General features: G+C 41.6%; 1 protein-coding gene across 1 annotated transcript in view; it reads left to right on the top strand.

Annotated features, from left to right (window-relative positions):
• The window catches only part of LOC121572352 (heterogeneous nuclear ribonucleoprotein L-like), a 55,037-nt gene extending 46,026 nt beyond the window's left edge, over nt 1-9,011 (top strand). Inside the window, exons 8-13 of the mRNA XM_045214957.1 lie at nt 49-269; nt 630-751; nt 2,306-2,507; nt 2,975-3,032; nt 3,474-3,572; nt 7,560-9,011. Of these exons, the coding sequence (XP_045070892.1) occupies nt 49-269; nt 630-751; nt 2,306-2,507; nt 2,975-3,032; nt 3,474-3,572; nt 7,560-7,615 (758 nt within the window). The 3' untranslated portion in view covers nt 7,616-9,011. The remainder of the gene's footprint in view (nt 1-48; nt 270-629; nt 752-2,305; nt 2,508-2,974; nt 3,033-3,473; nt 3,573-7,559) is intronic.
• The last annotated feature ends 3,809 nt before the right edge of the window (nt 9,012-12,820 follow it).

Raw genomic sequence — 12,820 nt, 5'->3', positions numbered from 1 at the left:
TCTTATTCTCCCCCCCTACCCTCACCCTCTCTCTCTCCCACTCTCCAGGGTCACAATGCCCCCTGTTGCCCCTGCCCAGCAATAACAGGTACAAGAGGAGATCCCCCCATGACGCCCAGGAGGTGGTGGCCTACCCTCTGCCCCAGACCTCCTCCTATATGGGCCACGCCTCCAGCTCGTCGGTCGCCATGGTGAGCGGCCTGCACCCCGCCAAGATGAACTGCACCCGCATCTTCAACCTCTTCTGCCTGTACGGGAATATCGAGAAGGTCAGTGTCAGCGTCTGTTTTCGCACGCGATTAAAGCTACTGTCTGCAATTCAAACAAGGTCATTCATTTAAAAGTCAAAAAATGTATGTATCAATCCTGGATTGCCCCTTTAAATGAGAGGGTTGAGGGCAGTAGAGTAACAGCTAGTGTGACTAGGGGCTGGATGCAATCAAAGGTGCCATGGCAATCTTTATGCAGTAGCTTTGGTTACAGAATCACTGCCAGCAACCTACCACTGTGAGGGGAGTACCTAGTTTGTTTCAATTGACCCCTGACCCAAGATCAGCGTCACCTAGTAGAATATCAGAAGGTCTGTATGGATTCACAGTGATGCCATTCGGTCTTATTTACGCCCCCAGGTGAAGTTTATGAAGAGCGTCCCGGGCACCGCACTGGTCGAGATGGGAGATGAGTACGCTGTGGACCGATCCATCACACACCTCAACAGCATCAAGGTGTTCAGCAAGAGGCTCAACGTCTGGTGAGGAGGCTACATGTTTCACCTTTGACCCCCACCCCGTGAACCCTAGCTTGATGAGCATGACATTTCTCTTTCTCAGTTCATCTTCCCTCGATTCCTCGGGTCATCTCTCCTTGCCTCCTTCTCAAAATACATTGGAAGAACAGGTGTAAGGGAAGCACCTTGGATCTTCTCCTCAAATGCGTTTTGAGAAGGAGGCAAGAAGAGAGGCCATTTCTTGAAAGAGACATTGTTTGAATACTTATAACCTAATGGTCCCCTTGGTTTCGTCTAGTTTTAGATCAGTAATTACTTATAGAAAGGAAGGAAAGGAGTATTTTAGAAGGATTTTAATAGGGCTTATGCCATGATACTTAACAGCATGCTTTCGCTAAAGCAACAGAAACAAAAATTGATAGTTTGGCTCACATAACTTGTAACTCTTTATTTTGGTCTTACATAATAAAACGTTCCTTAAGTAAATGTTGTAATTTATAACCTAAATATAATATTCTTACATTTAGATTAAACATTTCAACATTTCCTTTAGAAACATCATTATCATCAATCTGTTGCTTAGCAAGTTTGGGTTTTGGAATCTTCAAAGCGTTATGAAAAAAGGACCCGGTAGGTGCACAAAGGCCTTATTTGTCTCGACAGCGTTGGCTGTTCAAAGGCTCTGTATGGGTTGCGTTGCGTTGTCCTATCGAATTGGCAGCCTCCGTCCATCAGAAAAATTAATTGCCTTAGCTGCTAGATCCAATTTAGATGAGGCTTCGTTCAGCTGCGCTGGGCTTAAAACCAGCCGCAAGGAATTCAAAAGCATTGCATTATGTTGGCGGACGGTCCACCACCATCTGAATGCATAGCCAATCTGAAGACATTGCTGCAACATATGGGGCGTTGTTTGTAACATGCTATATGTTGTGAAAGAGATGGATTTTGTGGCATGAAATACATATTTTTCCATAACATGTTATAAACAATGCCCCAAATAATTATAGCATGTTAAAAACGGCACTCCCATAGCAACACTTCTATATCTAGGCCTCTGAATGAGAGACTGCATAGCATTGTAAAACCTAAAGGGCATTTCATAAATCACCTTCAACCTGTTGGGAGTTAGTCTCTCGCAGCACTAAGCCGATACGTACCTAACCTCTCGCTCCCCTCGGCCCTTGAGAGCCAATTTGTTATTAGAGGTTCGGACACGTTTTTTTCATGTTTACTCTTCCTATCCCTATCTGTGCCTTGGCCTCATGGATGTATAAACCCCATTGAAAATGCTCTCTTTTTGTTCACCCACTATAGGAGAGCTGCAAACATAGAATTACATATAGATTCTCTACGGCTGGAAATCTATCAGCTGTGTTCTGATTCCTCTCCTTTACTCTTCCCCCATCCCTCCCTTCCCTTGTTTATCATTCCTTCTGTTACACACTCTCTCCCGTCTGTCCGTCCGTCCGTCTGTCCGTCCGTCTGTCTGTCTGTCTGTCTGTCTGTCTGTCTACCTACCTACCTATTGCTCTATCCATTGATCCCTCCCTCCCTTCCTCGATCTTTCCCTCCCTCCAGTGTGTCCAAGCAGCACGCGGTCATCCCGAGTCAGGTGTTTGAGCTGGAGGACGGCAGCAGCAGCTACAAGGACTTCGCCATGACCCGGAACAACCGCTTCAGCAGCGTGGGCCAGGCGTCCAAGAACATCATCCAGCCGCCCGCCGCTGTGCTGCACTTCTACAATGTCCCGCCCTGCATCACTGAGGACGAGCTGCAGAGGGTGGGTGTGGAGGGGAGGGAGGGAGGGAGGGAGGGAGGGAGGGAGGGGTGTTTAGGCTGGAATGGTGACTGATGTCTAGAGAGGCGGGAGGTGGGGGTAAGGGGAGGTTGAACCCTTTCTATAGTGGAATTACAAGTTTGGATGACCCTGAGAATGGGTAACAGGAGACACCTACCTATAGGGTAGAGAGGACACAATCCACAGCAAGTGGGGAGATTGTTCTTACATTTTTTATAAACAGGCATTCAAATGTTTGCAATATGTCAAGTTATTTGGCATCAGACAGACATTAGCCCCGTGGCCCTCCAATACCAGGTTTGAATAACACTGGCCTGTAGTAGCCTATTTATTGTCCAGTGTTGAGATTCATATCATAACATCGCCATCTAGTGGATTATGTATACAAAACACTGAATGAAGCAATGACGCAATAGCTGAACCCTTTCTGTTGTGCGCTTTATCTTTAGTTATGTACAGAGCACGATGTACCCAGTTTCATCAAGTTCAAAGTCTTCGATGCAAAACGTAAGTGCTCATTTCATTCATTATGTTGGTCTAAATGGACGTTATATAACATGAGTCAATTCAGCTGTTTTTCTAAATAATGTGTCAGCAACAGCACCTAGATTATAAATGTAATTAATAAGGAATAATATAAATAGATAAATTATATTCTACTATCATTGATATGAATAGACCATTATGAATGCTTTTCTATAAATGTTTATAAATGCTTTCAGAATTATCATACATGTTGTAAATGCTTATGAATTGTAATGCGTATCAGTGTTTACAAATGAAATACTTATTTATGAATAGTTTATAGTTTATTAATGTGTATTCATGAAAGATATTATAAAGCGTTACCGACATATTGTTATTTATTATTAACAATCAGTTTCTCATGTTATCTTTTCCCATCACTATCTTTTGAAGTGGGCTGATGTTTTTCCCTCTCCCTTCTAGCCAGCTCCAAAACTATCTCAGGCTTATTCGAATTTGACAACAAGACACACGCTGTGGAGGTTTTAACAGTCCTCAACCACCACCAGATCAGAATACCAAGTAAGTACTGTGTACTACTCCAGAGAGGATGACATAAGAATGCTTGCTTCAATGACAGAAAAGTAGCGAGAGATAATGAAAAGAGCAAGAGATAATGAAAAGTAGCGAGAGATAATGAAAAGAGCAAGAGATAATGAAAAGAGCGAGAGATAATGAAAAGAGCGAGAGATAATGAAAAGAGCGAGAGATAATGAAAAGAGCGAGAGATAATGAAAAGTAGCGAGAGATAATGAAAAGAGCGAGAGATAATGAGAGAATGATAGAAAGAGAATGTGTCACAAGGCTCAAACCTATACCAACACCGTATGTGGGCCAGAGACTGCAGCCATGACCACTAGACAACCCATGCCACCTCCTCTGTCTCTTTTAAGTGACATCTTCCAGGCCTTTAACATGGTTCTGACTGCAACTATCCACCTTAATAAAAAAAACTAAGGTCGATGTCCGCGCCCCCGCGGTAATCTACATTTACATTTTAGTCATTTAGCGGACGCTCTTATCCAGAGCGACTTACAGTTAGTGGATACATTTTTTTATTTTTTTTTATACCCCCCGTGGGAATCTAATTAGCATAATAAAACATTGCCCATCAAAATCTGTTAGTTTAAGCTAGAGATATCATATCGGTATATGATATCTCTAGCTTAAACTGACAGATTTTTATGGGGAATTGTATGGTAGTATAATGTATATGGAGACTGTTTAATGCCAAAAGTATGGGGTTAAATACATGTACAAAAATATATATATATATATTTCTTATATCTATCAGATATATGAGAGACACTTCAGAAAAACTTCCTTTTTATATTTTTTTGGGGGACAATCTGTTGTTCCATGTAGTGAATCTGTTATTCAATACGTTTGAATGGACTAATAGCAGTAAGGCCCAAAATAATTTCTCAGCAAATATAGATATATTTTTTTGGGGGGGGATACTTCATGGGGTCTTAAAATTCTAAATCAAATAGCTAAATGATTCTTGGTATGACCTTCTTAAAACAAATACATATAGCTTAGTAGAACCCCCTCCCCCAGCTTAGACAGGCCTTAGACTCTTATTGGTTAACAAAACAACTATGCTACCCAAGCATAATGGTAATAATCAATAGCTGACTAGTGCAGTCTGATTGCATAGAACCAAAACATTTTTTATAAGATAGTTGAATTGTATATGTTAACATTAATTCTGATACTGTAGGCCTCATCTAAAAATATATTTTCACCAGATCTTTTTCAGAGATTATTTGATTGCTAAAAAGACCAATTAGTGAAAAAAATTATATTAGAATTGGGCTGCTCGTCTAAACGCAGCCTAACTGACTTTCAATGTAAACCATTGTTTTTTCAATCAGATTTGGAGGACATTTTTTTGGAGGAAGTCTCACTAACCTGTAGCATGGAATAAAGCTAGGTAGTAATGCTAGCCTGTGCATGTCATTGACAGGTGCTTAGCTTTACTCCATGCATTACACTTCTTCTGAGGGGTTTCCCTAATACAACTCCCAGTCATACTGTCGGTTGGTGGAAATCCCCATCGACTGAGGATGAGGGGTCACCATTATGTAGCTGTGTAGAAATGATGTTGAATAATAATACACTACATTTATCAATCGGACGCCATTATTATGTGAATAAATGCAACAGACCCTGTGCGTCTCTGAAGGATCTAGCAAGATAGTGAATCATTGCATCACCGACTCAGTATGACTATAATGAACATGAACATGTCTAACTTGCACCGTTATGCAATTATAAAGAGACTAGATACAAATAGCTAATCCTGGCGACCACCTTCAACTAATATAATGTATCAGTCACGAAATAATTGACACTCAAACAATTACAGTGTACATGAAATACATGATACATTACAGAATAACACAGAGTAAATGACTATCACCAACAGGTTAAGACTTAACGTGGTTACACATGTCTTCTGTTCAGAATGTCTGATGGTAGCAAGTTCTCAAAGTATGAGCAAATTCACTGCCCTTTTAACCAAATTCAAGCAGGAACACACCCCCAACCTGAATTAACATTTCTTAACACTTTGCTAGTGAAAACAAAAGGCAGTGAAACACACCCAGATTCATATCTAATCAACTCAATTTGAATGTTATGACTGGACAACAGGAATGTGCCTGATAACCAGTCAACCCAATATACAATTTCAATCCAGTTACTTTAAACATACATAAACCAGAAAACATGCAATGCATATCAAAATGTGCAGCTCTTCATAAGGTCTTGAAACAAACACTACAATTTTATTCACACAGTAACAGTCGTCACTCCTCTCATCAGTGACCCCAGGACTTCTGTGGAAACGTCTCATCCTGGAGATTGCCACTGTGAAGGTGTGGCTCTCTCTTGTGAGATTTTTATTTAACTAGAAAAGTCAGTTAAGAACAAATTCTTATTTACAATGAAGGCTTACCCCGGCCAAACCCTCCCCTAAGCCAGATGTCGCTGTGCAATTGTGCTCCCGATCACGGCCAGTTGTGATACAGCCCGGGATCAAACCCGGGTTTGTAGCGACGCCTCTAGCACTACGATGCAGTGCCTTAGACCACGACGCCACTCGGTCCCCCATATACAGCCAGCCATCCAGACAATGCCAAATTGAATCAACACGCCAGGCTAGCCGCTAGACGCCTCTTCATCACTGGCCTTCATCATCGTTCACATTTGTTCACACTCTCTATTTTTCGACTACAATACAAGTTAAATACATTTTTGTTTTATTCTTCACTTGTGCTCCTCCCTTACACAGCAGGTATTCACCTTCACACGGGCCGACAACACAAACAAAAGCCAATAGACAATTGTGAGGCAAAACAAAAGTGGACCCCCCCCCAAACACCTCCATTGTGTGCTTTCATTATTTGTTTAGTGGCAGAGGAGGAAAATTGCAGGAGAAAGCCTTGTTTTCTGTAATAATAATGTCTGTCATACAGAGAGCCTGATGGGGGTGGCAGACCTAAGGTCCCAGTTAGATGGAAATAGTCTGAATACAGAATATAAGGAGTAACCCCTTGAGGCAACACAACACACACACACAAACACTCACTCCATCATTTTCTCACTCACACATAATATGCACATACATTTCTACTGACTCTACACACCCACTCACATACAAGCTGCTGCTACTCTGTTTATCTTATATCCTGTTGCCTAGTCACCTTACCCCTATACACATCTACCTCCATCACTCCAGTATCCCTGCACATGTAAATATGGTATTGGAACTGTCTTTTTAAATATTCCCTGTATATAGTAAGCTTACTTAATTATTACTTTATTGTGTATTTCTTATTTCTTATTCTTATTTCTCGTGTTTTTGTTTAGTTTTTTTGTAATACATTGTTATGGATTATTGCATTGTTGGGCTTTGAGTTAGAAAGAAAGGCATTTCACTCTACTTGTGCATGTGTCTTGAAACTTGAAACTGGAAACATGATCCTGACTAGTAAATACCAGGCATTCAGTTGAAATGTTGATACATAAAGAGACATTCCATATTATAAGCGTTATTATAAGACACTATAAAGGCTTGTGCATGCTTATAACAAGTAGTAAACAATTATACCTGCAGGCTACCTCCCCTGTGATCTAGAAAATCTATAGAGCAAATGTTGCTACCGAGTGTTTTATCAAAGTTAGCTCGATAACTCATTGATCCTGTCTCTTTAAAATAACACTCTGTAACACTTTACTTAATAAAAAGTTGGCCTTTTATATGGAGTGGTTTCAGAATCTTTAGCTGGCTAACTTACTGCCTCTGCTTCATGAAATATGCCACCAGGGCATTGCTCAAACGGACTCTAGTGTCAACACATGATTATTTAGAGCAAATGTTCACACACACGCGCACACGCACACACCCCACAAAGTAAATGTATAGAGTTAAACGTGTGTGCAAGTCATGCCTTTTTTCTCCTCTCCTCATCCCTTCTTCCTATTCCGTCTTTCCGCCTGCAGATGGCTCCAACCCTTACACCCTCAAGCTTTGCTTCTCCACTTCCTCACACCTCTGAGACCTGGAAAACCAAGATGGCCGCCGCATTAGTTCGCCATCAACAAGGGGAGAAGCGGATAGGGGAGAACGGAAGAGCACCCAACGAAGGAGAACGAAATAAACAACGCAAGAGTGGAGAGTCTACACGCTTTTTCGGACCTGAGAATGGAAAGGCGAGGTGTTAAAAACCCTCATATGAGCTATTTTAATGGATTATTTTTGTTGTCTTTTTTCATTTGGTTACAAAAACTATTTGAAGGAGCTGCGAGTGGTTGGGCTGACAGTTGTAACTGACAGAGGGAGAGGAAAGCCCAACTATGCATCCCAGCAGGGCCGCTTACTCTGCACTACAATTGATTTGATGTTTCCTGTGCTGATTTGATGAGGTCCGAATTTGACTTCTGTCTTTTTGTTGCGTGACCTATTTTAGTGGTCAAAAGACAGTGGCCTACAGTACATTTTCATTCCTAAACTGATGTCAATGGCCAGTGGCCAGTTTTACAACTTTCAGAAGGTTCCCAAAGTTGGAGCATGAGAACTGTATACCCAGTGTTTCCCCTATATTAGTTTCTTCCTTAGGCGGGATGCAAAAGCCCTCGAAGCAACATCTAGGGCAGCTGGGATAAAAATTACAAATTGAAACCAATGGATGGCAAAACAATTTAGGCGGTGGAGGGCTGCTCTAGCTAGGGGAAACACTGGTTGAAACTAGTGGAAATGCGTGTGCCTAACTCTGTAATAGAAGAGATTACTCAGTGTTTGTAAATGAACAACCCGTTCAAAGACTGTAATTTAACATCACATGATATTGTACATATGTGTGTATAGCAGTTGAGTGGGTGTCCTTGCACTATGTTAATTAGAGCAGTTCCAAAAACACATGTTTTCCACACGGTTTCTAAACTTTTTCTGCTGATGGTCCTCTTCTTTGGAGGGCCATTTGAATTCAAACTAAAATTAACACTTGAGACTTGTGTCAGAAGTTGGTGTCAGCTTACTATCTGATGGTCAGCAGCATCCCGCCATGTCAGTCCCTGGATCTAGGGTTGGGAAACACTGAATCAGAGGGGTGAAATACTCAGCCGTTACGACACGTCTGTCTTCTCTCAAGACGACATTCTTTGAAAAGGACGTTTGCTTTTTTCAAACTGTGTTTAGAGATTTTCAAACCCTGAAGGTCCATGCGGGTTGTATGTGTTTAGTGTTCCCAGTTATACTGTGTCTCCATGTTTGTACTTGGCACACCACCACCACGTCTGAAGAACTCACTGTGAGCATGTGCAGTCATTGAAACATTTGCCAGTCGATACACAACAATGTCATTTTATTGTCTTTCCAATAGGCGCCTATCCAATTAGCATAGTATTATATATCCGGTTCTGCTAACACTTTGCAATAAGGTTACCTTTAAGTGGTTATAATTTGTTTATTATTTAATTAAACATTTTTAGAACATTATATCATTACTAAATTTCATTTGAACAATGAGAACAGTGAGACTTCTTGAGATTTCTGCTACTTTGTCATGTTTCATGATACAGAGAGTGAAATTCAGCAGTTTAGCAAGATCAAGGTTGGACTGTCAGCTCCTGACCTAGAATTTCCTGACATCTGGGTCACCGGGTTATGGAAAACACTTCAGACCATTTTAAGTTATGTGTAATCAATTAAACAGGCAAATCATATGATGATTATAAGCAAAAAATGTTTAGGATATAGTCGTCGTCGATATTGGTCGGGGTAGAAGGATAAAGTAATCCTTCTACCCACCCCCCCTTTACTCCAACCCACCCCCCCACCCAAAAAAAATAAAATAAAAATAATAATAATAAAATACATTGTAAAGTGGTTCTCCCACTGGCTATAAGGTGAATGCACCTATTTGTAAGTCGCTCTGGATAAGAGCGTCTGCTAAATGACGTAAATGTAAATGTAAATGTAAATCTTGGCCTCCGGCTGGCCCCCTCAGTAAAGAGGTTTGCAAAGCGTCTTGCTTGGAAAAGCAATTGCCAAACTATCCATCTATATAGCTCTGGGTTACATTATCTAGAGCAGTGTTTCCCAGACGTTTCCCAGAGTACCCCCAGTTGTTCCATTTATTTGATATATTCCTGTACCAGCACACCTAATTCAACTGGTCAACGTTTTTAATTAGTTGAATCAGGGGTGCTAGTACTGGAATAGATCCAATATGTGGAATAGTGGGGGGTCCTCGAGCAGGGGTTTGTTAAGCACTGATGCTGGTACTTTGGGAGAGGTTTGGGAAACAATGATCTAGAGACCATCCATCTGTATCTCTGCTCTGTATTCAACTATAACCACGGGGGCCCATGGTAGTGGCTCCTGCCCGGCTGCCCCTCTGGTCTTCGGGTCTTGAAGAGATGTGTGTGGGGTAAACACAGCTGTGTCCCGAAAAGACCAAACCCACTCTGCATGACTGTGTGCTTCAGTGAAGCATGAAAAACAACCGTCTGGCCTCCCTTATTTCCCTCTCTTCCCTCTTTTCACACTTCCCTGGCTCTAGCAATCCATGTTTTTCTCACCAGGGTCATATTCACTAGGCACAAACAGAAGAAAACAGACTGAAATCCGTTCCAACACTTTTCGCTACATTTTGCACTAATGAATACGACCCAGCTGTGGGAGCCTGAGCTTAGATGATCTGGCTCTAAATTAACCTCAGCCTGCTATCGTCGTTGACGGCACTAGGCCTTTGTACATTTCTAAAATTACAAAGGCCTACTGCCACAAATTTGTTTTTTACACCTGCCCTGGCACTGGGAATCTTAAGGAAGTCAGCAGCAGTCATGGGGAGCAGGACAGCCAATGTTTGTTTACAGTGCAGCCAAATTGGTGTGTTGCATTCCAGCTTTGGCTTTTGAATTATAACCTGGGTTCCCCCCGCGACAGTGAGAGAGTAGCCTAGCTAGCCTATGGTGTGAGTAGCCAAAACGGGCTACTAATGTGGCGTGACTTCGTAGGCCATGCCTGACCCCTTTGAAATGTACAAATAGAGAGCAGAGAGAAGATGAGAAGTGAGAAGAATTCCTCTTGAGCCATCAGAGAGAGAGAGGGAAAGAGAGACAGAGAGCGAGAAAGAGAGAGATTATGGCTTTCAGTCACCCGTGTCATAGACACTCTCCGCTGTAGAACTCTGTGGCCTAGTTTTGTCAGAGTTGATTTTCTCCCTCAGGACCTCACTGGAGTATCAAAGGCTCACTACACACAGGCAGACGAAGAAAACCATCAACTCTCTTTCTATCTGTTACATGTGGCACCTTACTTGTAATATACAATCACAATGAGTTCCCAGAACCATCAGTTTATTATTTCAGAAACTTGTTTCTTTTAAGCTTTTTGGTAATATGAATTGTTGATGGTGGATGTGTAACCCTTAAAGGGACACTTTACTCGAGAACAAAAAAAAAACATATTTTTCATTAGTCCACTTTTGATACATTGCAACAAAATTGCACATGTCATTGTTCAAGTTTTTTAAGATATTACTTTCAGCCTCCTGGGCCCAGTTTTTCAAAACATTTAATCCAGGTCAAAATGATCCTGTCTAAATCCTGGATCCCCCATAAAATTCTGTTCCCCCATCATTTTGGACACTGAACATTTTTTTTGGGCCCACGTCATGAGATTATATAACATGATCTGTGTTGCAGCATATGATGTGTTATATTAGAGATGATGTTCAGTTATCGCTTAAAATTGCCCCGAAGAACAAGGAGGGACCAAATCTGAAGGGGGAGCACAATTTAACCCAACACAGGATAATTTTGATCTGGATTAAATGTTGTTGTTTTTACTGGGCCATGAAGCCCAAAAATCAAGCAAGAGCAAGAAGTTTTATGATGATGCATTTTGCATCATCAAGAGACTTTTCCAGGAAGTAAACACAGGCCTGCTATTAAAATAGCTAATTGTATTTTGAGACGATATTACTGGTGGACTGACAAGAAATATAGGAAAAAATGTTATTTGAATAAAATGTCAAATTAATGGCCTCCCGAGTGACGCAGCAGTCTAAGGCACTGCATTGCAGCGCTAGAGGCATCATCAACTGGCCGTGATCGGGAGTCCTATAGGGCGGCGCACAATTGGCCCGGCGTCGTCCGGGTTAGGGGAGAGTTTGGCCTTCCTCTGACACTGCCTAGTATATACAGTTGAAGTTGGAAGTTTACATATACCTTAGCCAAATACATTTAAACTCAGTTTTTCACAATTCCTGACATTTAATCCTAGTAAAAATTCCCTGTATTAGGTCAGTTAGGATTACCACTTTATTTTAAGAATGTGAAATGTCAGAATAATAGTAGAGAGAATGATTTATTTAAGCTTTTATTTCTTTCATCACATTCCCAGTGGGTCAGAAGTTTACATACACTCAATTAGTATTTGGTAGCATTGCCTTTAAATTGTTTAACTTGGGTCAAACGTTTCGGGTAGCCTTCCACAAGCTTCCCACAATAAGTTGGGTGAATTTTGGCCCATTCCTCCTGACAGAGCTGGTGTAACTGAGTCAGGTTTGTAGGCCTCCTTGCTCGCACACACTTTTTCAGTTCTGCCCACACATTTTCTATAGGATTGAGGTCAGGGCTTTGTGATGGCCACTCCAATACCTTGACTTTGTTGTCCTTAAGCCATTTTGCCACAACTTTGGAAGTATGCTTGGGGTCATTGTCCATTTGGAAGACCCATTTGCGACCAAGCTTTAACTTCCTGACTGATGTCTTGAGATGTTGCTTCAATATATCCACATAATTTCCCTTCCTCATGATGCCATCTATTTTGTGAAGTACACCAGTCCCTCCTGCAGCAAAGCACCCCCACAGCATGATGCTGCCACCCCCGTGCTTCATGGATGGGATGGTGTTCTTCGGCTTGCAAGAAGCCCCCTTTTTCCTCCAAATGTAATGGTCATTATGGGCAAACAGTTCTATTTTTGTTTCATCAGACCAGAGGACATTTCTCCAAAAAGTACGATCTTTGTCCCCATGTGCAGTTGCAAACCGGTCTGGCTTTTTTTATGATGGTCTTGGAGCAGTGGATTCTTCCTTGCTGAGCGGCCTTTCAGGTTATGTCGATATAGGACTCGTTTTTACTGTGGATATAGATACTTTTGTACCTGTTTCCTCCAGCATCTTCACAAGGTCCTTTGCTGTTGTTCTGGGATTGATTTGCACTTTTTACACCAAAGTATTCTAGGAGACAGAAC

Source organism: Coregonus clupeaformis, unplaced genomic scaffold, assembly GCF_020615455.1.
Source record: "Coregonus clupeaformis isolate EN_2021a unplaced genomic scaffold, ASM2061545v1 scaf0345, whole genome shotgun sequence".
Taxonomy (NCBI): Eukaryota; Metazoa; Chordata; class Actinopteri; order Salmoniformes; family Salmonidae; genus Coregonus; species Coregonus clupeaformis.
Note: the sequence above shows the minus strand (reverse complement) of the source record. Positions and strands in the feature narration are given on the sequence as shown.